This window comes from Lepisosteus platostomus, chromosome 22, assembly GCF_059453375.1.
Source record: "Lepisosteus platostomus isolate fLepPlt1 chromosome 22, fLepPlt1.hap1, whole genome shotgun sequence".
Taxonomy (NCBI): Eukaryota; Metazoa; Chordata; class Actinopteri; order Semionotiformes; family Lepisosteidae; genus Lepisosteus; species Lepisosteus platostomus.
In genome coordinates, this window is record NC_142632.1 from 7,915,740 (window position 1) to 7,940,357 (window position 24,618).

The 24,618-nt window shown below is 44.3% G+C and overlaps 1 protein-coding gene across 1 annotated transcript in view; it reads left to right on the top strand.

Moving 5' to 3' along the window:
- Positions 1 to 22,619, top strand: part of mybbp1a (MYB binding protein (P160) 1a) — a 30,846-nt gene extending 8,227 nt beyond the window's left edge. Inside the window, exons 9-27 of the mRNA XM_088616462.1 lie at positions 644 to 933; positions 1,583 to 1,693; positions 2,915 to 3,040; positions 3,976 to 4,182; positions 4,557 to 4,665; positions 6,002 to 6,092; positions 6,606 to 6,769; positions 7,465 to 7,587; positions 8,177 to 8,299; positions 8,631 to 8,804; positions 9,608 to 9,765; positions 9,893 to 10,027; positions 12,247 to 12,361; positions 12,825 to 12,956; positions 14,910 to 14,978; positions 17,246 to 17,359; positions 18,125 to 18,226; positions 19,773 to 19,897; positions 20,639 to 22,619. Of these exons, the coding sequence (XP_088472588.1) occupies positions 644 to 933; positions 1,583 to 1,693; positions 2,915 to 3,040; positions 3,976 to 4,182; positions 4,557 to 4,665; positions 6,002 to 6,092; positions 6,606 to 6,769; positions 7,465 to 7,587; positions 8,177 to 8,299; positions 8,631 to 8,804; positions 9,608 to 9,765; positions 9,893 to 10,027; positions 12,247 to 12,361; positions 12,825 to 12,956; positions 14,910 to 14,978; positions 17,246 to 17,359; positions 18,125 to 18,226; positions 19,773 to 19,897; positions 20,639 to 20,966 (2,796 nt within the window). The 3' untranslated portion in view covers positions 20,967 to 22,619. The remainder of the gene's footprint in view (positions 1 to 643; positions 934 to 1,582; positions 1,694 to 2,914; positions 3,041 to 3,975; positions 4,183 to 4,556; positions 4,666 to 6,001; positions 6,093 to 6,605; positions 6,770 to 7,464; positions 7,588 to 8,176; positions 8,300 to 8,630; positions 8,805 to 9,607; positions 9,766 to 9,892; positions 10,028 to 12,246; positions 12,362 to 12,824; positions 12,957 to 14,909; positions 14,979 to 17,245; positions 17,360 to 18,124; positions 18,227 to 19,772; positions 19,898 to 20,638) is intronic.
- The last annotated feature ends 1,999 nt before the right edge of the window (positions 22,620 to 24,618 follow it).

Genomic DNA, 24,618 nt, shown 5'->3' on the forward strand with positions numbered 1-24,618 from the left:
ACTGTGCCGTAAAACAAATTTCCCCTAGGGAACAATAAAGCTTGAATTGAATTAACTCGTTATCAAAGGCGATGAACAGTGCACTTCCTGTTAAGGCACACTCAGATATATAAATGGGTATTAATGCTCTAGTACTGGCTCACTGATACCTTGTTAGGTGAAGCACACCCTGTTTAATGGGGATTTCTTCCTAGACAGGTTTTATCGTGCCAGATATCATTTAAGATGTTGAGAAACGTGGTAACTAGTTAGCATGTCCACTGCTCTTTTGGTTTCTATCTGCTCTTTAAGTACCATGATGGAGGGACCTTTGCCATTTTAAATCATAGAGCTTTTTTACGTCTTCATGTCTTGTTTTGTTTATTTTGTCTAATGTAACCCATTGGGTCAGGACGAGGCACTAATTGACCTGGGATTCTGAACATTCGTACACATCCACACACATCTTGAACAGGGGCCTGTAGTACCAGGTCACTGGGGTTTCCATGGGTTATTCATCTTCTTGTTCATAACTGGGTGATTTCCTTCTCTCACAAACAATTAGTGAAACTCAACGAGGTAAGAGATGGAATTAAGACTAGTGTTGTGTTGAATGTTGGCACGTGATTTACTGATCAAGCGGTGTGATTCTCTTCTTCCACAGCTCCCTGACCGGTTCAAGTTTGCCCCCGAGATGGACAAGTGTGTGGAGGAGTTCCTGAAGGGTTGCACTGACCCAGAGAAACAGCTGGCTGTGGTGTTGAGCTTCACCTTGCTCACCAACCAAGGCTACCCTGTGATACCTACCTTCTGGAAGGCAGTGCAGCACCTGGAGCTGTCTGCCCTGCAGAAATACGTGGAGTGGCTCAAGGACATGTTCATCAACCCGCAGCTGGACTCCTGCCTGGAGTTCTCCACCAGAAGACAGCAGCGAGTCCAGGAGTCCGGAGAAAGGTGACTGTCTCCTCTTAGACCATCCCTCTGTTCATGCTGGCATTTTGGAAACTAAAGGTCTGCTCCAGGTGCTCTGGTGGCAGTGGGAGATACAAACCCAGCTAGCTAAGTCCACCTGTACTTCATAAGAAACTGCACTACTCGTATATCTTTGTGATTGATCTTTATTAAAAGAATGTTCAACAGTTGTCCTTTTAAAGGCTTTCATTTGCAATCTATTAGAATGAAGTGTTGTGAAAGTGCACTAAGTGAGGCTGTACGGGAGTTACGGGAGAAGAGCTTACCAGTCAGGATGCAGTGTCATCCCTTCCAAGGACACTGCCAAGCACTGGAATATCCTGTAGCAGGAGGTCAGTCTGTACGCACAGTGGTCTTGTCTCCAGCCGGTATGGGTTGTGCTTCAGAGATCCCAGGTCTGCCTACACCCTCCATCAAAGTGTGTCCAGGCTTGTTCAGCAGTGCTGAAATAAAGGCAGGACATGGAAAAGGATAGACAGGCATCGAAATCGAGGTGAATATAGATTATAAATATAGGAGAAGTATGGCTGGAATGCATTTCTTCTTCCCATTGGCACATGATTATGCCACATTTCCTGCGTTCTGCTGCAGTATGGGTGTGTCTGATTTCATGTGTGTTTATTCCCAACAGGAGTGACTCCTGTGTTACTCGCCTGCGGAAGTGGATTATCCCGCGCCTTGTTTCCATTGTGGAGAATCCGAGTGTCAGGAAGGAAGAGGACATGGTGATGGATATTGCCAGGTCAGGTGTCTGCTTTGCAGAGAGCTGCTTGAAGTTCACCTGGACAGTCCTCTTAGTTTAATTGTCTATTGTCCGTATAATGTGTAGAAGATCTTTTCATATTTAGGTGCAGTGCCATACTGAAGTTTGAAGGCAATTTCTGCTTGAGATAGGAGAGAAAATATTTCTTGTATGCTTCTGTACATTTTCTGATCCGCTTACCCAGTACTGGGTGTGAGAGGGTGCCCGATACTATCCTGGCAAGCAGTGGCTACAAGGCAGGATACACCCTTGATGGGACGTCAGTCCATCGCAGGGTAAACACAGATACAAACACACGCACACACACTCATTCCAGGGCCAGTTTTACAGAAGCCAATTAACCATCGCAGCACCATGCTTCCACAAATATCCCTTTAATTCACTTATTAGCCCCTCTTGGTTTCTATGATTCTGCATTGGTGGAATATGCAGTCTTGCAAAATGTTCTGTGTCTTTGAAACATTTTCATTATTTTCTTTTTGATTGCTTCCTACCGTCAATCTTTGGTGGCTCTAGAAGAGAGTATGAGTGTTATTTTTGCTGTAGACGTCTGGCAGGGTTTTAATGTGTGCTTGAGCTTAAGCCTTGGTATGTTTATAGTACTGGGACTCCTCTCCTCCTTTCTGTGATCTCGATCTCCCCTGTTCTAGCACGCTGCTCAGCTTCTGCCTGTGAGTGAGGCCGCCCTCTTGTATAAGTGATAAAGGCAAACCATCATTAACATGTCACTTTGTGGTTTTATCCAAAGAAAAGCTTTTCATGCATCACTTTAAGACTTGCGAGGGAGAGAGACCTGGGTGAGAAGCATATAGGGAAGGCTGAGGTGTTCAGCCATTTCCAAGCCTTATGGAAGATAATTTGGGCACAGACAAATTAGAGATAAATAGAGAGAGAGTCTATATTATCCCCGAGGGGCTAAGTTGTTATAGGAGGAATTGGGGGCACCCTGACTCCTCAACCCCCAGTAAAAGAGAGGTAGTGATAATGGGGGACTCAGTTGGCAGGCACCAACTGGCTGTATACTCTGCAGAAGCTCAGGGTGGCTTGTGTTGCATTGCCTTGCATTGTGTTGGCGGCCTGGTGCCCAGGTAGCCAGCCCGCCTTGAACAAGTGGTCAGGCTGCTGGTCAGTGCCAGAGTGGTTCACGCAGCTAGTCTTGAGGCTCGGACACCTGATTGTTTCTTTTTCCCCATCTCCTAGGTTTGTTTTCTTCCATTCTTTCTTTGATGCCAAGAAACCCACCCCCGACATCCCAGAGACAGAGGCCAAGTTTGCTGTGCCCTTGGACGAAACCATTCATGGGGTCTTCGCTAACTCATTTTTCGGGTAAGCTGTGGTCCTGGTCTGTGACAGAGCTGTCAGTCAGACGCTGTGTTCAGGGATTGGTGACTGAAGTCCTACAGACTAAACAGCTGAAACTGGGTCCTTCTTAAGTATCTTTCTCATGCAGCAGGCAGGAGAAATTACCTCGTACACACTTAACCTATCATACTGGAGTCAGTAGAACGGCAGGCTTTGTAATTGAGCTTGAATGGATCCCATTAAAATGAAACTGGATCATCAGTACAGGAAAGGGAATAAGCATAGTGTGACTGAAATACATTAGGGGAAGATGAGAACTGAATGGTTAGAATCTCCATTTCTTCTTGAGATTAAAGCATTTTCTTGTCGATGGAGTTTACTAGCAGAATCTGTATGTTACTCTGTACCCATATAGTGGTAGGAGCTGTGAACTCCTGCTGAATTCACGTGCTAAACTCTAACCTTCATGCTTGCTTTAGCACAGATGCTTCTCCCTCCCTGTACTAAACTCCCTCATGGGGAATGTTTACACTAGACTCCTGATGAGAAAGGAATGTTTTAAGTGCTTTCTGAGTCCTGGAGTTTCTTGAGAAAACCACCTCAAAGACAGGAGGAGGGTGTAGGGCAACATATATATTAGCTGCGTAGAGCCATATCCCCTTTGAACTACTATACCTACTATGGTCCTTATTGTGGTTCCTTGTATGCAAACAATAAAGCTTGGCTTGACGAACAGACACTTCAGGCTTGAATCTCTTCGTTTCTACGTTATGAACCAGCAGTTTAAGCCGAAACTGTTTCTTAGTTATTCCAGCAAGTCTTTTATGGTGGGATTATATTATGCTGCTTGTGTGCTGTTGTGCGCTGGAAGCCATTCCCTTTTCAGCCACTCTCATGGAAGTGCCCAACGTGCTATATGCTTATATTCCGTCATCCCTGTATGCGTTCTGTGTCTGCAGGCTCCTCCAGCACCTCAACCACCTGCCTGTGCTGGGAGACTCGCCCGAGGTGGCTGCTCAGAACGAGAGACGCGTCACTGGGGTCACTGCTGATGGCACCCTGTGGATCGTCTGCCTGGTGCAGTATGCTGACACCCTGTTGAACCACAGCAAATACGTCAGGCATGTCAAGCCCTTCACAGACCAGCAGAGACAAGCCTGGAACAGGTATGGGGCAACCGACTGGATGACAAAAAGACTGGAAACATACATACATGCATGCAGAGTCTTATAAGATTTAAGGTAAAAGGCTAAAATTGCATTGGAAAAAAAGGTTAATTCCTATATATTGGGGTACTGTGCTATTTGATCTTTTGCTCCAGTGGTATTCCTAGGCAAATCTGAAAGGTTAGTGGCTAGTAGATTTGATGCAGGCAGTTCATGTAGTTTTTTTAATCCTTATGAATGTTTTGAGGCTGACAATTGTGGAACTAAAAGTGAATTCTGCTTCTTAATTTTGTCCGTCACTGCTGGAGTGCTGAAGGGTTGGGATAGAGATGCCTGGTGTAAAATGTTTGTGCTTGGTTTCTGTTGTCCTTCAGGATGTTAGCATCTGTGGAGGCACTTTGTAAAAAGTCAAAGAAAGCCCAGAAAGTGGAGACCTCTGCCTTCCAGCAGCTGTTCCTTCTCGTGGGAATCTCTCTGTTTAAGGTAGACTGCTCACCGTTCACTGTGTGTAAAGCATGCGTAGAAAAACAAATAGAAAAAGGCTTATATCGCAACACTGTCAATAATAACGAACCGCTCCATTGACATGCTATTGGTTGCTTTGTTTCAGAGCTCAGTTTAATGCTTGAGTATTAGAATGTGTGAAGTCTTACACTCTTTTTCTCTTACCACTTACCTCACCTAGAGCCAGGTCTCTAGTTGTAGTGCACCAACTCCTGAGTCAGTATGTCTGTCATTATTCCACTTAACTCTGAGTGGATCACATAGCCCTTAAAGAAAGTGAGATTAACGCAGCAGAGGGCTGTTTCTGATGACAGTTAAAATACCAAGTAGTCTGTCCTGATGGTGACATCATCTGGGTGCAGGATACAATCACTGTCTGGATTTAAATTTGCTCTTTCTTGGCATCTTCCATTTTTATGTTTCATAAGCCTTAAACATTGAGCTCCAGTTCTGGGCTGGCTGTGAGAGGGGTTCGTCAACAGGTAGTGTGCGGTTGGCTCTGCACCAGGAGGGGCAGACAGTCTGATTACTCAGCCAGAGCCCTTGGCTCCAAGCAAAACTGCAGTTCTTGCTGCCACTGGTGCAGTGGTTGCCAACAGGCTTATAGTAATGCCAGTGAGGAAAGGTGCCCATCTCCAGCTGGTGCTGCATGGCTTGTAGCATGTGAAGAGATGAATGACTCTAAGGATGGGCAGGTCAGAAGGCTTTGCACTTCCTTATGCTCCACATGTTAGGTGCAAGTGCTAGCACTCTGAGCCCAGATGTAAAGACCCCTCTGGCAATAAAGGGTTTTGAACATCAACTAAGGCCGCAAAGTCCTTATAGAATAGAATAGCGGAGCGGTGGCTCTGTGGCTCAGGATCTGCGCCTGTGGCTGGAAGGTTGCCAGTTCAAATCCCGCAGCCGGCAGAGGAATCCTACTCCGTTGGGCCCCTGAGCAAGGCCCTTCGCCCCAGCTGCTCCAGGGGTACCGTATAAATGGCTGACCTTGCGCTCTGACCCCAAGCGTCTCTCCCCGTCTTTGTCTCTCAAGCTGGTGTATGCGAAAACACAAATTCCTAATGCAAGAAATTGTATATGGCCAATAAAGTATTCTTATCTTATGTTGTCTTCTTGTAGTAGCGCACCACTTCCTAATACCAAAATTAGCATCTAAAACATAACAGAGAGAAGAAATGATGATAAAATATTTTCTAAAATTGTGGTTGCGTTCAGCTACATTAACGCTTGGATCTTGTACCAAATATTAATGGCATTTGTACTGTTACCGATTGACCTTGTTTTCTCAGTCAGTGGTATGGAATGCTTTTTCTAGGCTCCAGAAGAGTGTGCTGACCTGATTCAGGATCTGCAGAGCTGCCTGGAGAGAGCACAGGAGAAGACAAGCAAAAAGCAGAAGTCCACTGGTGAGTGCTGGTCCAGTTTCACGAAGGAAGGCAAAGTGGGGAAAAAGTGTGGCTTACGTTCAGAATAGGCACTATGTGCATTTGTACCTTGGAAGAGTATTCACCCCCTCCCCCGTGCAGTTTTTCAGCATTATGTTGCTGTCTGAGTTTGCAATCACAATACTTCAAAATAGGGCTTTGTTTAAAGTTCACTCCAGTCTGATCAAAATAGAGCTGGATGAGTCCTTTAAGACACTTGCACATTTCTGGAGGTGTCACTTTGTGTGTCTTTTTGGAGTTTTGCTGATATTCAACCTCCTTTGCATACAAGCTTTAGATCATAACAGTTTAAAATGGAAGGTCAACTGAAAAGATATGCATTATCTGTAATTAATCCATCTTTGACATTGGCATGGATGAGTAGTTTCTTAAGGCACTGTGTGTCTTAACTGCAGGCATCATGCCAGCCTCAGTTGTGCTGCTATTGTGTGACGGTGCTGCATATCTCTAGGAGCTGGTGCCTCTGTGTTGCAGGAGCTGCGGAGGGGGCAGAGGAGCCCCAGTGGGTGGAGGTGCTGGTGGAGATCCTGCTCTCTCTGCTGTCGCAGCCGAGCCGCCTCATCAGACAGGTGTGCCGGCAGATGTTTGGGACGATCTGTCCCCACGTTACCCAGACAGCTCTGAAGGCCATCCTGAATGTGAGTGTTTGGGGCACCTGCCACGAAATCTGCCAATGACAAAATCCGAAGTACATAACCGACAGTTACTCTTCAAAATGTCAAGGCCATGCTTTTCCAGTGGCCTCCAGTTGTCCAGTTAAACAGAGCAGGGGAGGGCGTGGCCACCTGATTGGGGAATTCTGGCTCCCCATGGTGGACACTGTAGTAACGTCCTTGAGCAAACTAGTTAACTCCGATTGCTCATATCCACTCGGGTATACTGTGGGTACCAGATATACCTGCAGGAGTAACCCTATTGCACCATCCAGTTTGGACTCACACAGACGTAGCTCAGGTAATACAGTAGAAACCAGAATACGATCCTGATAGACCACACTTCACAAGATTGCACATTTAATTTAAGTTCCTTTGTATAAACAGTCCTTGGCCTCAGACAGCCTGTGAGGCATGCGTAGTGTGAGTGTGTTAGAAAAGAGGGGGGAATGCAGAGACAGGGTTTTGTAATTTTGAAGCTATGAGAAAGTAAAAGACACTGTTCTGTTGTCACCTGTATTGCCCTCTACTTCAGACATTTCCTTTGCGTCTCAGAAGGAACCCTTTGCTCCAGTCCAGCCATGTCTGTTCTCTTCTTTGACCAAGAGCACGAGAGTGTGGAACTGCCTGTGGTGCTTTATAGTGGCTATTGAGTGAGAAATCGAACCGTGTTGCTCCAGGTCCTGGACCCAGAAGCCAGCGAGGAGGATAGCCTGGTGCTGGTGACAGATGAGAAAGCGTCTGGAAAGAAAGGCAAAACAGACCAGAAGACTGAGGAAGAAGAGGAGCATGAGGATCAAGAGGTAAGGGCCTCCGAAACGGGTACCCCAAGTCCATGACAAGGATTATTTCTATTCACCCCATCAGCCCATCTTTGGCTTCTAAACTCTGATATCCCTGTACTCATCACACATCACGTCAGGGACACTATACTGTAAACAGGCGCCATCCTTCGGATGAGATGTAAAACCAAGGTCCTGACTCTCTGTGGTCATTAAAAATCAAAGGGCATTTATCGAAAAGAGTAGGGGTGTAACCCCAGTGTCCTGGCCAAATTCCCCCCTGGCCTTTACCAATCATGGCCTCCTAATAATCCCCATCTCTGAACTGGCTTCATTACTCTGCTCTCCTCCCCACTGATCGCTGATGTTTGGTGAGCGTTCTGGCGCACTATGGCTGCCATCGCATCATCCAGGTGGTCCCCATTACCTGTAAAGCACTTTGAGTGGAGTGTCCAGAAGAGCGCTATATAAGTGTAAGCAATTAATTAAAAGCATATCCATTTTTAAAATAGCACCCGTTGGTTTTTTTTACCTCGTGACAAAATCCTTTTTAGCACACAGATCCCAGTGTAGTACCGTAGTACCTAGCCTTGATGAGTGTTATCTTCAGGATGAAGAGGACTCTGATTCTTCTGATAATGACTCTGAGGAAGAGGAAGAGGAGGAGGAACAGGTTGTAGATGACAACTTCCGTCTGCAGCTCATGAAGGTCCTACAGGGTCAGAATGCCCTGGTGAGTTCTCTCTGAATACAATTCAAAACTATTGTTAGATAATTATTTACATAATCATTAGATTACTTTCAAGATGTTTAAGGTGAGTACAGTTTGGAAACTTCAGTAAATTGTCTGGTTTATTGCAGGTTCTTGTGCAGGCTACTTGCTTGAGTTAGTCTCTTCTCAGCACTGCACACTGTTTTATTATGCTTTTAGTCCTCGATTCTGTTTGACAGCGGATAATAACAAAGCTACCAGACGTGTTTGACGTGTTTCAGTTTTGCTGGAGGAGCAGCTGGGGAATGCTGTCTTCTCAGCAAACATCAGGAATCAGGTGTTGTCACCATAGGCAACAGAGGAGGACGGAAACGAGGAGGAGGATGTGGACGACGAGACCATGATGAAGCTGGACCACAGCATCGCAGCACTCTTCTCCGAGCACAAGAAGCGGATCCAGGCCAAGAAGGACCAGAAGGAGAGGCTGAGGAAGGAGAAGAACCTGGTCAGAGACTTCAAGATCAAGGTACCGGCTGCATCCGCCCAGAGCTGTACGTGTACTCTGACCAATTTTTTCTTTACAAAAATAAAAGTAACTGTTGCCCACCTCAATCGAGCCACCTTCACCCAGTCTCCCCAGCATTGGGTTCCACCTGAAATACAGATTCTTTCAGGGAAATCCAGCAGCACCCTGAGCCTCCAGCTCCCCCCCCCGGGCACCATGGACCCAAGCAGTGGGAAATTCCACATGTATCAGATAAGATCACTTTCTTGGCCATATACAATTTCTTGCATTAGGAGTTCGTCTTTCCACATACCCCAGCTTGCTCTCCACGAGACACACAGACAGGGAGAGAGAAGCTGGGGGTCAGAGCGCAGGGTCAGCCATAGTACAGCGCCCCTGGAGCAGCTGGGGTTAAGGGCCTTGCTCAGGGGCCCGACGGAGTAGGATTCCTCTGCCGGCTGTGGGATTGGAACCGGCAACCTTCCAGCCACAGACACAGATCCTTAGCCACAGTGCTACCGCTCTGACAAAATTTCCCCCCTTGGCCCTTAACCATTTGACCAATTTGGCCTCCAAATTGTCCCCATGTATGATTGGCTTGCACTTGCCCGTCGATGGACTGGTGTCCCGTCCAGGGTGTACCCTGCCTTGCTCTTTTTGCTTGCTGGATAGACTCCGGCTTCACCTTGACCCTCACCAAGAAAAGTGAGATGGAGATTTTTCAATGGCGGTGAGAATCAAAAAGCCCTGTTTAGTGGTCTTTCCTTCAGGTTGGGTTTGTGTAACTGCAGTCTATCAGGTGTGTGACTGTGTCATCCCTGCAGGTGTTGGACCTCGTGGAGGTGTTCCTCTCGAAACAACCAGAGAGCCCGCTGGTGTTCGGCATCATTGAGCCTCTGCTGAACGTCATCCAGGCTGGCATGAGCTCCGAGTCCAACCAGCAGGAGCAGGACTTTCTCCGCAAGACCGCAGACATCTTCAGGTGGTGCACAGTGGCCAAGCCGCCTCTGCTTCACAATTACTGACCTTCACTGTGGAGGAGACAAAGAATAGACATGATTGACAAATGAGGCATAAGACCTTTAACACTCTGTATTTTGTGCACACAGGAACCAGCTGTGCAATAAAAAGCGCTACTGCAAGAGTGCATCGCACATGGGTGAGGAGCTCCACAGCATGATGGAGAGACTGCTGGCCAAGGCCCAGCGGCAGCCTGACTCCTCTGTCTCTCTCTACTACTTCAGGTAGGCAGGTAGACGTCCATCGGCTTTCACAGTCACAGCCTCCACGCTGTGCCCCATGATGATGAGTGCAAATACTCCGTTTGATTTGAAGGATTGGAATCTGTGAAGCGGTTTGGTGTGTTGTTCAGTATTCATAGTCGGTTTGCAATCGCACACACGCATGGAAATGTGCCTTTCCATTTCCTTTCAAATTGCACATAGGCTATTATAGGTTATTCCATATCCATTATACAGAACAATATATAAAGCAAGCAGGGGAGATTTAGTTCAGATTGTGAAAATGATTTGGTTAGGATCCTCAAACCGAAAGAAAAACTTGGCATCCAGCATTATTTGGAATTTAATATTATTAAATGTTTATCCATAAGTGATGCTTATTGGCATTATACATCTTGAAGTAAATAACAATATTGAGAAAGGTTTTTTAGGGGAAAGTGGTGACCAAATCACTTCGCATCGCTTCTCAGTGCAAAATAGAAGTTACAAAGTGTTCAGAAGTAGTCACAAGCTAATCAGCCCTAGGTGTGGATATTATAAGCTTAATTATCTTACTAAACATATATTTTTAACTCTTAAAAATAGGAGTAGTTACAGACTTCTGTTAATTTAAATGAACAGGTATTTTTGAATATTGAAAAGTTAGCTTTTTCAGAGTTATGAGTAGACGCTCAGTCAGTAATTAAGACTACGAGACTGCTACCAGAGAATGTATTTCACAGAATATCGGCTAGTGTACAGTGTGGGTGCCTTCTTTCTTTTATTAAATGGAGAGATCGATAATCAATGTTGCGTGAATAAAATCAATAATCGTTCGTGCTCTTTTGTAATCCAGAAAGGTTGGGTTCTGTGAGTTTTATGTGACCTGAATTTTAGCCGTTGCCTGAGCACATACAGAGAATCACCATTGCTCCAGAAGGCACTTGCTGCACATCTGCATACAACAAACACAACACATAGCACAGGCTGGCTGAACTGCTGCACATGGTGGCTATCAATAGTATTCACCCCTTTGGACTTTTTTTTACATTGCATGGTGTTTCAATATGGAATCATAATGTATTTAACCGGGAGCTATTGTCAGTGGTTGAAAGGAAACACTCTCTGTAAAGTGTCAAAATGAAAACAGAATTGTACAGATCCTCCTAAATGCACAGAAAATAAGTGATTGCTTATGTATTCACCTTTTCACCTTTTTTTTACCATGCCACATCTTAATAGGCTCTGGTGCAACCTAACGTCTTTAGAAGTCATAGAATGTGTTGAATGATAGATAGATACTTTATTGATCCCGTGAGGGAAATTGCACCCTAATTGCACATGGTGTCCACCTGTGTGCAATTAGGGTGTTTTACATGAGTTCAGGATAAATATACCTGGCGAAAAATCCCTCATAGATACGTATGATTCTGTATTGTAACCTATTTAAATGTCCAAGGGGGTGAATACTTTTAACAGCCACTGTGCAACACAACAAAACAACACATAACACAAGCTTGCTACTGTATACAACAAAACTGCTAGTCAAGTAACACAACTGCATAGTGCTGCTTGTTGCACTCCTGTTACAGGTGAGACAAGCTTGCCTAGAAACCATTATGGGACTCATAGGTTATTTTTGCAGCTGGGGAGGGAGTGTATTTCCTCACAACAATTCTACCTCTGTTACTCTGTGAGAGTGGGGAGGGGCTGCAAACCTGCTTTTCAGAAATATTTGATTTTATACCAAACACAGTGTGCTCTACTTAATAGCTACCTAAGCGTCTTAAAAGCACAGAGTGTAAGTGGACGATTTTGTTACAAGAAGCACAAGTACTGAAATTGTAACAGCTTACACTGACAGTAATGAAAGGATTTGACACAACAGTCCCATGTATGCGACACCAGCCAGATTCTTTAACTGAAGCCCATGGGGGGTTGAGGAACTGTGGTGAGAAAGATCCTTAGCCACATTTACCTGGTTGACTTCCTTATACCAAATATAATATCTGACCACATAAAGGTGTTAATTCCCTATTTCAAAGGAATCGTAACAATTTTAGAAGCCACACTCGCTAATGTAGTCTGTGTTTTCACATGCTCTGGGCACCGCTAGTAAAATAATTTTCAGCATTTGTATTTTTTAACAAAAAGTACTGGCTTGCATTTTAAAATGTAATTTTTTGAGGTTTTAGCTTCCTATTTTCAAAGTATGAACATGTTGCTTTTCCTTTTTGTTTCAGTGGCGTGCTGTACCTGGTTCGAGTCCTGAGGGGGAATGATCCCTCTTCAACAGTGCCCCCTGGTGGTAAACCTGAAAAGCAGACTGCTGCAAGAGAGTCTAAGACTGTTGATGAAGTAGGTGATGCCCACAGGGCCACAGTGTTGTGCAACTGGTGATTTATTTTTTCCATCTCATCTCTTTAAACTTAAATTTGACAAATCGTTTCCCAGTTAAGAACACTAAACCTCTGCTGATTGCTAAACAGGATGGCAGAACTTTTTCAGTTCACTTCACAGCCACTGAATGTTTTGCCTTTATAGGTGCTGATCCATCATCTTAGAATCTGTTTAACTTGCATTTCAGTCCTGTAGTATATCAGGTTACAAATGTGCAGAAGTATTTTGTGCTTGAAATGCGTCATAACAAATAACAATCACAGTGTGCCAGTGTTTAACATAAACCAAAGGTTGCACTGGTGGCCACACTATGTTTTAGTCAAGCTTCAGGAGTCTAACAGGTGCAGTTTCAGCGCCCGGTTGTGTTAGCGTCTGTGGGAGTTGGGCAGAGCTAGTGCTCACAGATGCGGGTCTCTTTCAGCCCCTGGACACCGGCTGTCTGGATGTCGAGAGGGTGAGTGCTTGCTTCAGAGAGGCCCTCGATACCTTCATGACCAGGAGGAAGAGCCCTCTGACAGGATCCATGTTCGTTGACGTCGCCACCAGATTCCCCGTGAGTATCCCTGCGTGGCTGGATCTGTGGTAATGGTACGAGTGTAGCTGCTAGAAGCAGATCAGTTACCAACATAAACATGCCGGAATGTTGTTTTTAGGCTGTACAATTGCAGCTGTTAGTTTCCACATATTTGCTAGACCACTCTTATAAAGAGGTCCACTGGTCTCTAGGATTTTCTCTCGTTAAAAAGTTAAGACCCACGGAAATAATGGTCGGATAAAGTATTGGTTAGACCTCGATTGGAAAAATTATGTTCAGGTTTTTATTTCCTTTGAATTTTTTACTTCTGTCATGAGAGGTGAGATGTGAAATGCAGTTTTACATAGCGTCCCTCAAGCAGTAGAACAGCCAGCGGGCAGACTCAGGAATGTCTCTGACCTGCTGGCTGGCTCTTCATAGGCCCGTTTTACAGCTTGATCTGTCCTCCCAGGTAATAGCACACCTTGGATTTACTGAATGATTTTGTTCGTAATGTTGTTTGTTTGTGTCCTCCTCTTCTGTATGGTCTGATTTCCCGAATAACCCCAAATGTGGTAGAAAATGTCCAGGAGTCCTGTAAACTCAAGTTCCTCCTCCAGATCTTCCAAACTCTCTCGTGGTCTTACCTCTCTCTCAGCAGTTTGTGATTTACTGTGTCATCTGAACTGCAGTCTAGATTATTGCTCTCCCATCTGTGGTGAGAGGACATGCTGGAGAGAGTGTCTCCCTCTCCTGTCAGCCTCGGTCCAGCAAACTGCTCCTGTCCCCCAGCAGCACACGTCTGCATAACTGGCCCAGGCAGACAGCCTGGCCTGCAAGCCCCCAATGCTCAGAATTTGTTATGACCTCAGTACAGCCTCCTGTTAGTCACAGTCCAGCTCTAGGAAAAACTCCTAATTGAAGAGCTCTTACTCTTTGTCCATCCTTGCCTATTCCATTCAGGAGCACCTCTGCATACTAAACATTATTGACTCAGTTTGAAACCACAGTGGTAGATTCTCATATTGTCAACATTTTGTATTAGTATAGTATGTTAATACCTGTTAATATTTATTTGGGAAATATTTATTTTGAAATTCAGGAATTGTTTTGAAAGCAAATTAAGGGTTACCTGCCTCCTGCTGGGTAGTTTTTCCCAACAGCAGCGTAAGTGTGCTGAATGAGCTATGGGTTGAAGTTTTAACCGACCTCTGTTTTGAGGTTAGGCATGTTTGCCCTTTCAACGTTATTTACTACTGATCAGGGCTGTAAATGAAAGAAGATGGATACATGGTGACAGGCTAGCTTTCACTAAGCGTGGTCCAGTGTGCTGTGAGACCAGGATGAGTGCAGGTCTCCTGCTGCTGCTCTAATCCTCAGAACCGCCTTGGGAAAGTTCAGGTGGTTCATCTTCTTCACCTGTCGGGCAGCTGAGGACTTTTTTAGAGCCCTGTTTGGCGAGTGCGGGGGGTTTCAGAACCGAACCTCTCCAATATAGTTTATAATTTGATTATATCTTTCCTTAACATAATTTTTATCGGAACAAGTAAAGGTTTATTCCCTGCCAAAAAGATACACGACGTTTCAGCTTTGGAGCCTCCTTCGAGTGGCTCCATAACATAATTTTTGCAAAAACATTGAATTTGGGTGGAGGCTTGATGCATGTGAACTCACTTTGTATTTGTGTGAAGTGTAGGGACTGTGGCTCGTCCTGGCTTGGTGCTGATGAGATATGTGCAGCTCAGCTTGAGGGTTTGGTGTGGTCTTAGGCATCCAGCTTTAAATCTTGGAATGTTATTATAACTTTTCCAATGTGTCAGCTGCATGGAAAGCTACCTCTGTCCTGCACCGCAGATGTTTCTTAAAGCTGGCCTGAAAGTATGCCACCTTCTCCGTGTGCTCAGACACTGCCCCTGCAGGAGTGGAGAGACTTTGCCGGGATCCGTAGCCGACGCTGCAGTGTGTGTGACTGGTTGTTTCCTTGCTGTGCAGGTGCTGGGTGTCCGGCTGCTGGACGGTGCGCTGAAGTACATCACAGGTGGAGTGCGGCACCATCAGCAGGTGAGCTCTCGGGGGGTCTTTTAAGATTTCCCCTCTTACAGAGGTCAGAGTCAGTGCAGTGTTCTTACGTGTTTGAAGAGCAAAACCGTCTGATGAGCCAATAAGAACAGGATCTACTGTAGCACCGCCTCTCTAGTTTATTTTGTACAAAATGAGGGGAGGCTTACATAGGTTGATTAATCACAGAATCCATACATTCTATGAGAGCTGGCTTCCTCCCCCTTCATGTTGTTCAAGGGCTATTTGAACATGTTGCCTTTGTTCAAATAGCTTAGGTGCCTTTAACACCATCCATCCACCTTTACGGAGAGATAAGCTAAGGGCGGCACAGGTGGACACTCCCCTGCTGTCCTGGATTATAGACCAGGACCACAGTATGTACGGCTACAGAGCTGTGTGTCCGAACAGGTTGTTAGCAGTACTGGAGCTCCACAGGGGACTGTCCTTGCTCCATTCCTGTTCACCTTTTACACCTCTGACTTCAGGTACAACTCTGAGACATGTCATCTGCAGAAGTATTCAGATGACTCTGCAATTGTGGGGTGTATTAGAGAGGGGAGGGAAGAGTAATATAGGAGCTTGGTTACCAATTTTGTGGAGTGGTCTCATCTTAACCATCTCCAGCTTAACACCAGCAAGACCAAAGAAATTATCTTTGACTTTCGAAGGAATAAGCCTCCGCTGAACCCTGTTTCCATCCAGGCAGAGGACATAGAGGGCGTACATTCCTACAAGTACTTAGGGGTACACCTGGATGATAAGCTGGAGTGGTCTGGTAACACTGATGCCCTATACAAGAAGGGTCAGAGCCAACTCTATTTTCTTAGGAGACTCAGGTCCTTTGGTGTGTGTGGAACACTGCTACACATTTTTTATGAATCAGTGGTGGCGGCGGCCATCTTCTACGCTGTGGTGTGCTGGGACAGCAGCATTATGACAAAAGATGCAAATAGGCTCAATAAACTCATCAAGAAGGCTGGCACTGTGCTGGGGATGAGCCTTGACCCCATGGAGGTGGTGGCTGAGAGGAGAATGCTGACCAAGCTCACAGCCATCATGAACAACACCTCTCATCCACTTCATGGGACTGTTACTGGGCAGCGGAGCACATTTAGCAATAGACTGCTCCAGCTACCTGTTCAAGGGAACGTTTCCGCAGGTCTTTCCTCCCAGCGGCTGTCAGGGTGTATAACGATGCCCTTGGCTAGGACTTTTAGCTCTTGATGTGCTCCTCTATGGACAGCATGTTTACTCCATTGTACTTTTTGGACAATCAGTCTGTATAAACCTATGCACATTTTGCACATATTTTATTGTTTTTACAGTGACTATGATCAGCACATTTTGCACACACCTATGTATTTATTTTTATTTATCTTGTTTGTCTTTTGTTTTATAACTATTCTGATGTCTGTTTTGCTTGTCTTGGGCTGGACTGCTGTAACACATCAATTTCCCTATGGGATTAATAAAGTATTATCTATCTATTTGCATCCATCCTGGTATGGGGTCCAGCTCTCCATAGTCCACTTTATTACAGAGACAGGGGTGGCTCTCATGTTGGGCTGGGATAAATGATAAGAGAAGATCACTTTATTGGCCATATACAATTTCTTGTATTAGGAATTTGTCTTTTCGCAGACCCCAGCGTGCTCTCCATGAAACACACAGGCAGGGAGAGAAGCTTGGGGTCAGAGCGCAGGGTCAACCATTTATACAGCACCCCTGGAGCAGCTGGGGTGAAGGGCTTTCTTTCATAGAAATATAGTCTTTTCCGTGTGTAACAGAGAAGTCTCCAATACATACATTTCCTTTGACTACCAGAACAGTAATCTGAGCAGAGCTCTTGTTCTTTTTTTTTGTTCGCCAAAATCACTCAAATGTGAACAAGTAAATATTTACAGCAGCACTTTAATATCTTTAGATATCTTAAGATCTCGCCATGTGTGAAGTGTACAGAACTGTGCTAGAATTGGCTTTTTTTGGAAGGTCAGGGAAGAACCTAAATCAGCCAGGGACAGCAGGAACACATCACCTCTTTCATGTTTTTAGGCCATTCAAGAACAAATTGTCTTTTGGAAAGTGGTATCTTCAAGGTAAAGACATTTGTGGAATTAGCTGCTTTAAAAACTCCACAATTCAATTTCTTAAACAGAATCATGCGTGTTTTCACTTTTTTTTGGTGTTCTCATAACTGGTAAAGGAAAAAAGGCTTTCGTAATGCTCGTAACATTGATGTCTGAACGTGGTTGGTCTTTGTGTTCAAGGGACAGGCCTGTACGCTGGTGTTGAGGACCCTCCAGAAACCAGAGGTCAGAAAATTGCTGACAGACTCTGAGTTTCCCCCCCTGATTCGGCGAGCCACTCTCCAGGTGACAGAGGTAGGCACAAAACTGGGCTTTTCCCTCCAAAAAGAATTGTGGGGTATTTGGAAACTGCAGGCGTTATTTTACACACTGGTAATGAGTGAATTGAGTCTTTCTGTCTGACTAGCCTTCTGTGCGGACTGTAGCACTCTTCAGAACTGAAGAATGTCAGAAAGGCCTGCCAATGAGGGGGTAGTTCAGCCCACCTTGCTCATTTAACGTTCAATTAGTAGAACAATTAACATAAAATTGGCTCCAGGTGTTTCTTTAAGGTGCTCAGAATGAGGGCCTCAGTCACTTCCCGAGCAGCCATCTCTAGACACCACCATTTCCTGTTCTCTCTTCTGAGTGAATTTCCCTTAGTTATATAATAATTAGCCCATGTCCTCACTTGACTATTGTAGAAATAACCCCTTGCATAAGCCCATCTATACCCCATGGGATTGTGTGTACCTAAATCAAATCTCCAGGGTCCTGCACTAAAGAGAATTAGCTCCCTCATTCTGTCCAACTATTACAATCCTGAGAACTATGACAATCCTGAGGAATCAATTTTATTGCTCTTCTTTAAACTCTTCCTAAGGCTAACATTTTTAAATGAGAAATCATAGCATGATTTTCAGCCCACGTGGAGTAAGGCCCAGCAGTGTGGTACAGAATGGTGTTAAATGCTGCAGAGCAGAATCTGTACTTTCAGACTTGTTTCAGTTTTAGCCATCCCTGTGTCACTATTCATTTTCAAGCCCCCAGGAATAAACCTGTCCTTCTGCATTCTCTCAGAGTCTGAAAACGGTAACAGAACTCAAGAAGAAGGTGGACCAGGAGAAAGTGTTGAAGACCCTGGAGCTCACTCTGTTCCTCGTAAGGACTATTCAGCAGCAGGTAAGACTAGAGAAAACTGAAGCATTTTCGGACAAACAGCACTCTTCTGATGGTTTGTTGTCTAAGTAGGAGCTACTGGGTAAATTAATCCTTAGTTTCGGAACCTTTTTACAATAACTATATATTGAGTTTGGAAATCTAATATCCATCTAAGGTCTAATATTTTATAACCGTAGTTGCAGCTGATGTCAGTGGCAGAATGAGAATTACTCATTTTGAATTCTCGCATAGAGCACAGTGGTTTTTCTACAGGCTTCTTATAAACCTGTTTGTTTTTTATTTAAACTAGTAATGAATTGTGAAATCTCCCTATAGTGAATTAAATTTTACTTTTGCAAGTGCAAGTTAATCCAAACACTTGTGGTTCTGAGCTGCAGGAAATAATGTTCGAAAAGGGTTCTGTTTTTTTTTCTGGTTTCTTCCTTGTCCTTATCAAGACAATGCAAAAAAGTAATGTAGAAACCAAAAGGTTCGAGCCTGAAGTGTCCGTTCGTCAAGCCAAGCTTTATTGTATGTTATTGCTATCTTTCTTGTTTAAGAACCAAATAAAATTAATTTCCTGCATTGTGGAGACCCACCATTTCTAGTTCATTGTTGAGAAGTTTCCCATTATTATCTTGGATACATTTGACTTTGTCTTTTTCTATTATATAATATTAATAGAACTCTTTATTTAACTTTCATTGCAATATTCCTTTCTCTCTCCCATAGCCTTTATCATTCCCTCTTAACTTGACTTTTCTATTTATTATACTCCTTTTCAAGAACTGGATCCTATTCCTTTCAGTCTGTTCATAAAGTGTGTTCTTCCTCCTAGGTATTTGTATTCACATGGTGATTTCTTATCGGTATAAAAGATTATTTATTAAATTGTGTTTTCTGTTTTTATTTTTTAATGATTGAATATCATATCAGAATCTTGTCCCTTTCTTCTACTTAAACTTTCATTATTTTATAGCCCACTGTCCTGAAATAGTAAACTGTTGATTTGTACTCTTAACTTTACAGTTTCAAAGTATACGTCAAAGCAAAGCATATATGAATACTCTGTGATGTTGCAATTCTCCCCTTTCTTCCATCTGCCTCTTTCCCCTTTTTAAATCTAATTGCATCATAAGAAGTAAATGCTCTTGCTTTAGCATGTGATTGTGTTGGTCCTGGCATTATAAGCTACTTAAAAGCAGGTCCTTTGACGTTTCAGTTTTCCCTTGTGTTCCATTTTTGACTTTACTGCCTGCCAGATTCGCTTTGGATTCCACCCTTTCCATTCTAGTTCAAATGTTTTCCCAAGATCTTTTTAAAAGTGACAAGTCCATCAAGAAATACTGCTGAATTCAAGCTTAAATAGTTTTTTCCCCCACTAGATCCCTAAGAGCTATTTGCACAGCGATTAAACCTAAAAGAAGGAGGCTGTTTGCTCATTCTGTATCATCTTTTTTTTTTCTTCACACCCACAATCAAAACATGTGAGGAGTGTCAGAATTCACTGCTCCTGCATGTTTCTGGCTCACCCGGAGTGTGTAATCCGTTTTTCCTGACTTTGTAGAAGCTGCCTGTGAGCCTGTCGCAGCTGGAGTTCGTGATGCAGCCCCTCTACCAGCTGGAGGGCTTCCGGAGAACTGGGCAGCTGGAGGACACCTACTGGAATGTGATGAAACTGCTGGGAGTCCCGTAAGTTCCTGTTTTAGCTCCTCATCTGCAATAGATCTCCGTAACTTGGCAGGTCTATACGGTTCTGTACATTCCTGCAAAGATACCAGACTTTTTGGTGACGTTTTATTTTAGGGGTTGTGAATCACACTTTATGAGAGCTTCACAGGTGAGATGTTCACACTGAAGTAGCCATTAATAAAGTATTTCTGAATGTCGGATGCGTCTTCAGTTAATAACCCTAAAAGTAATCATTAGTAAGGGTCTCTTTTTACCAGTGCCACTAAACAGCCTGGTTTAATGACACTGCACAAATGTTCTCTCTGTGTGTATGGAGTATAAGGGGTTCAAACAGGAATCTTCAGCTTTGTTTGTTTGAGTTCTTTGATTGAACACTTTAAAAGCATTTAGTAATATTCACTGATTTTGGTCAGGAGACTAAAGGTTATATTCAGCTTGATGAGAGGAGACAGAGGTTAGCAACCAATACCGTGCCATTGAAGTTGAGGAGCTATTGCCGAGAGTAAAGCAGAAGACACCCAGGCTCTCAGGACTGAAGTTGCAGTCCATGAGTGTTACAGCCCTCATGATGATGATGATGAGCAGGTGTGGTCCCCCACAGTGAAGTGTGTCTTCCCATCTCCCCTTTCCCTCCGCCTCGCTGGTGCCGGTGTCAGGGCGGCATCCTCGTGCGGTCCCCGTCTGGGACATCTGTGTTGGCCGCTGTTTCCGTGACGATCACTCTTCCTCTCTTTTTTACAGGAAGCCAAAAGTGGAGAAGGTCAAGAAACCTGAGGAGGAGAAACAGCCACAGGCTGCTCCGAAAAAGAAGAAAGGCTTCCTGCCTGAAACCAAAAAGCGTAAAAATCGCAAGAAGGCCCCTGGTGAAGAAGGGAGAGGGCAGCCCCCGAAGGACAGCAGCGACGCTGTGGAGAAGGAGGGCAAGTCCAGGAAGAGGAAGCAGGTGGACAAAAAGAGGAAGCAGGCTGGAGGAGGGGGGCCTCGCCCGTCTCCCCCCAAAAATGCAAAACTAGAACCAGCCCCCAAAAAGCAAAAGAAGAAGACAAAGAAAATGGGAAGGAATGAATAAAGAAAACAGTCCTTATGAGGACTGATCAATCGGACTGGACCTGGACTTGGCTAACTGATCAGTTTCAGCACCATTAACTTCTGCTTTGCCTCCCATTCATCATCATTTCTGGCTTGACCTAAAGAGTGAAATTTTCCCTCATGGGTTCATAATTGTCATGAATGGAGGTGCTCAGGCCAGTAGTTTTACTCCTGTGTAAAACTACTATTTTAATTCTCCTTTCTGTATGCTAAAAAGGAATTTGGCTTTGAATTTGGTTTCCCAGTTCTAGAATATATCCATAAAATGATGTCAGCTTCTCAGTCGGTATTAATTAATTTTACTATTGGGATCTCTGGTATACCCCCCCTTCCCAACAGCCTTTGGTCTGTTGTGTCCACATTGTGTGGGCCCCTGTGTCATGTTCTGCTGTGGTTCTGAGCCAAGCAAGTGATGATAACTCCTTTCATTTACACGGCACTCAGGATCCCATAGGATAAGGATCTCACTGTGTTTCAAATATAAGTGCAGTATTGATCAGCTATTCACTATTTTTGTCAGTAATTAGAAGGTGTAAACAAGTGAAATATGTTGTTGATTCAAAGTGTCATTTTTGGTCCAATATAATAGTGAGCAGCTGATCACTGTCAGGTTGAAAGTGCTTGAGCACTATCCTCCAGTTCTTATCTCAGAAAGGGTATAAGGTGGAATTTGCCAGTAAACATATTTCAGTTTGAAGCAGTTTTGAAATTCTGGCCTGACATCAAATGGTCCCGTTCAACGCCGGGCAATATAGCTGCATGAATATATTTATCTTGTAAATATTGATCTAACTGAATGTAGTCCCAAATTTTCTGCCACTGGTGGAGTCGGAGAAGCGCTGAAGTTCAGTAACAGGTTTTGCGAGCTGATACTCCACGTCAGTCTGCTGTCAGAGCAGCAGCAGTGTCTTGAGCTGGGAGGGAGGTGGTGGAGAAGATCGGCGGACACCTGCGTGAGCTCGTTCACTGCCTCAGCGTCGCATCCGAGTAGATGTCGGAAAATCGCCGTCCAGAACTTGAGACGGTGTTGATCTGTAAAAGTCCTGCATCACATTTCCTTTCATTCTCTCCTCGCCAAACTGATTGTTTTTAAATTTAATAACTTTGTATTGCTAAATGTTTTTGGGTTTTTTTGTAGTCATGCTTTATGCCTGATAAGCTCAAATTGCCATCTGCCAGTTGGCCTGTCTGACAGTAGCTAATTGATCCAAGGATCTGATTCAGTGTCCTTGAAGAAACTAGGGAATCGGTTATCTACGTGGCTGTGGGTAGCTTGCTCCAAACTCCTACAACCCTTTGTGTAAAGAAGTGCCTCCTGATTTCTCATTGAAATATATTTCAAATTAATATCCACTATCTTGAGGGCAGAGTGGTGGCACTGTGGTTAAGGATCTGCGCCTGTGGCTGGAAGGTTGCCGGTTCAAATCCCAAGGCTGCTCCGTTGGGCCCCTGCACAAGGCCCTTAACCCCAACTACTCCACGGGTACCGTATAAATGGCTGACCCTGTGCTCTGACCTCAAGCTTCTCTCCCTGTCTGTGTGTCTCATGGAGAGCAAGCTGGGGTATGCAACAAGACAAATTCCTAATAAAAGAAATTGTATATGGCCAATAAAGTGATCTTATCTTCTATCATCTTGGTTTACCCATTGTAAATTGTATTTGTACTTGCCCTTAAGTAGAGTTAGACGTCTGTTTTAATTTTTAAAACACATTTCCAGTGAGGGTGGCAGGATGACGCAGTGGTTAGCGTTGCAGCAATGGGGCCCTGGCTTCAATGTTGCACTCGGGTTGCTGTCTGTGTGGAGTTTGTATGTTCTCCCTGCATTTGCCTAGATTTCCTCCTGCTCCTCCAGTTTCTTCCCACAGTGCAAAGACATACTGGTAGGTTAATGGGCTTCTGGTAGGTTAATTTGCCCTGGTGTACGTCTGTGCCTGTACAGTATGTGCCCTGCAGTGGACTGGTGTCTTGTCCAGGGTGTATCCTGCCTTGTGCTCTTTCTTTGCCGGGTTAGGTTCTGGTGACCCTGTTCAGGATGAAACAGAAAATGGATATATACTATAATTCCAAAAGAGACCGTGCTGGATGCTGGCAACCTATTGAGCAGGTATCGACTGTGCCCCCTGCTCCAGTCTATATAAGTCAAAACACATCAGAATACATACAGTGGCGAACAAAAGCATTCCCCCCTTGGACTTTTTCCACATTTGGCTGTGTTACAATCAAATGTGTTGTATTTTTTTTCCATTGATCAAGAAAAGTAATTATTTTCAAATTGAAAACACTACACTATATGTCCTCCTAAATTAATTATAAATATAAAACAAAATGAGTGATAACTTAGCATTCACCCCATAAAACACCCCTAAATAGGCTCTGGTGTAACCAAAGGTCTTAAGAAGTCATGTAATTTGTTGAATAGAGTCCAACTATCCAATTAGGGTGTTTCACGTGAGTTCAGGATAGATATACCCATCTCTGTGAAGTCCCACAGTTGGTTAGTACAGCTCCCAACAAAATCTACTACTTGACAGTACCTTCAGCGTAAATCTGGGACAGGGTTATTGAAAAGCACCAATCGGGAAGGGTAGAAGATTATTTCCAAGGTTTTATATCCCCAAAAGCACAGTACAGTCCATGATAAAGAAATGTATAAGATATGGTTAAACTGAAGAACAGGGTGTCCTCAAAAACTAAGTATCCAGGTGAGAAGAGCACTAGTCAGGGAGGCCACCAAGAGCCCAGTGACAGCTCTACAGGAAATATTCTGAAATAGTCTCCCATGGCTGAAGTGGGAGAAGCAGTGCTTGCTAATTCTTCATGAATTGAAGACTTGTGAAGATAGAAAAATGGACATAGCGAACTACAGAGAACTGCGGACTGTCACACCAGACGCACTGCCAAGGCAGATCTGAAGTAGTGTGCTCCACCTGTGAGGAGCGCTATAGTAAATTGTGCACAGGTGGCAAAGGCTTCCTGTGTGCTTATGTAACCATGGCAACTGACGCTGCCTGACAGGCAGGGAAGGTGAGTGGCCAGCTGCCATTGCAGAGCTGCACCATGGCTCTCCAGCCAGCTCAAGCGTGACACCTACAGTTCTGTTCCACATGAGTAGTGCTGTGTCCTTGAATTTAATCAAATCTGTGCTTTGATTTAGGTCTTTTCTGGCAGAAGCTGGGAGAAGACTTTATGGCATTAGACCAATCGGCAGGACTGTGTAAAACCCAGAACAGCTTCTTTGTCTTGATCTTATTTTGGTTTAATTTTGACTTTTGCTTCTCTTGCTTTGTTTTACGTTGTGAAGTGGCCCAAACTCTGTGGATCTACATAGGCACTAAAATAGTTTTTAAATGGTATCTGGCTGGACAATTTCCAACAACATACCACTAGAGGTCAGTGTAGGCTTCTGTTATCTGTGAATTAGCTCACTGGCTGGTGGTAATGGATAAGGTTGCTGGTAAGGGGTGTTTAAGTACATTCTCACTTGGGCCTAAATAAGGGTTTGTTATATAAAGGGTGTGTGTGGTGAGAATTGTTTTTAAAAAAAGCTGTATTAGACTGAGTTCCCAGTGTCCTGGCAGAATCAGTCATTTTGTGCCCTGATAATTGCCTGGGTGCAGGTTTTGTGCTCCT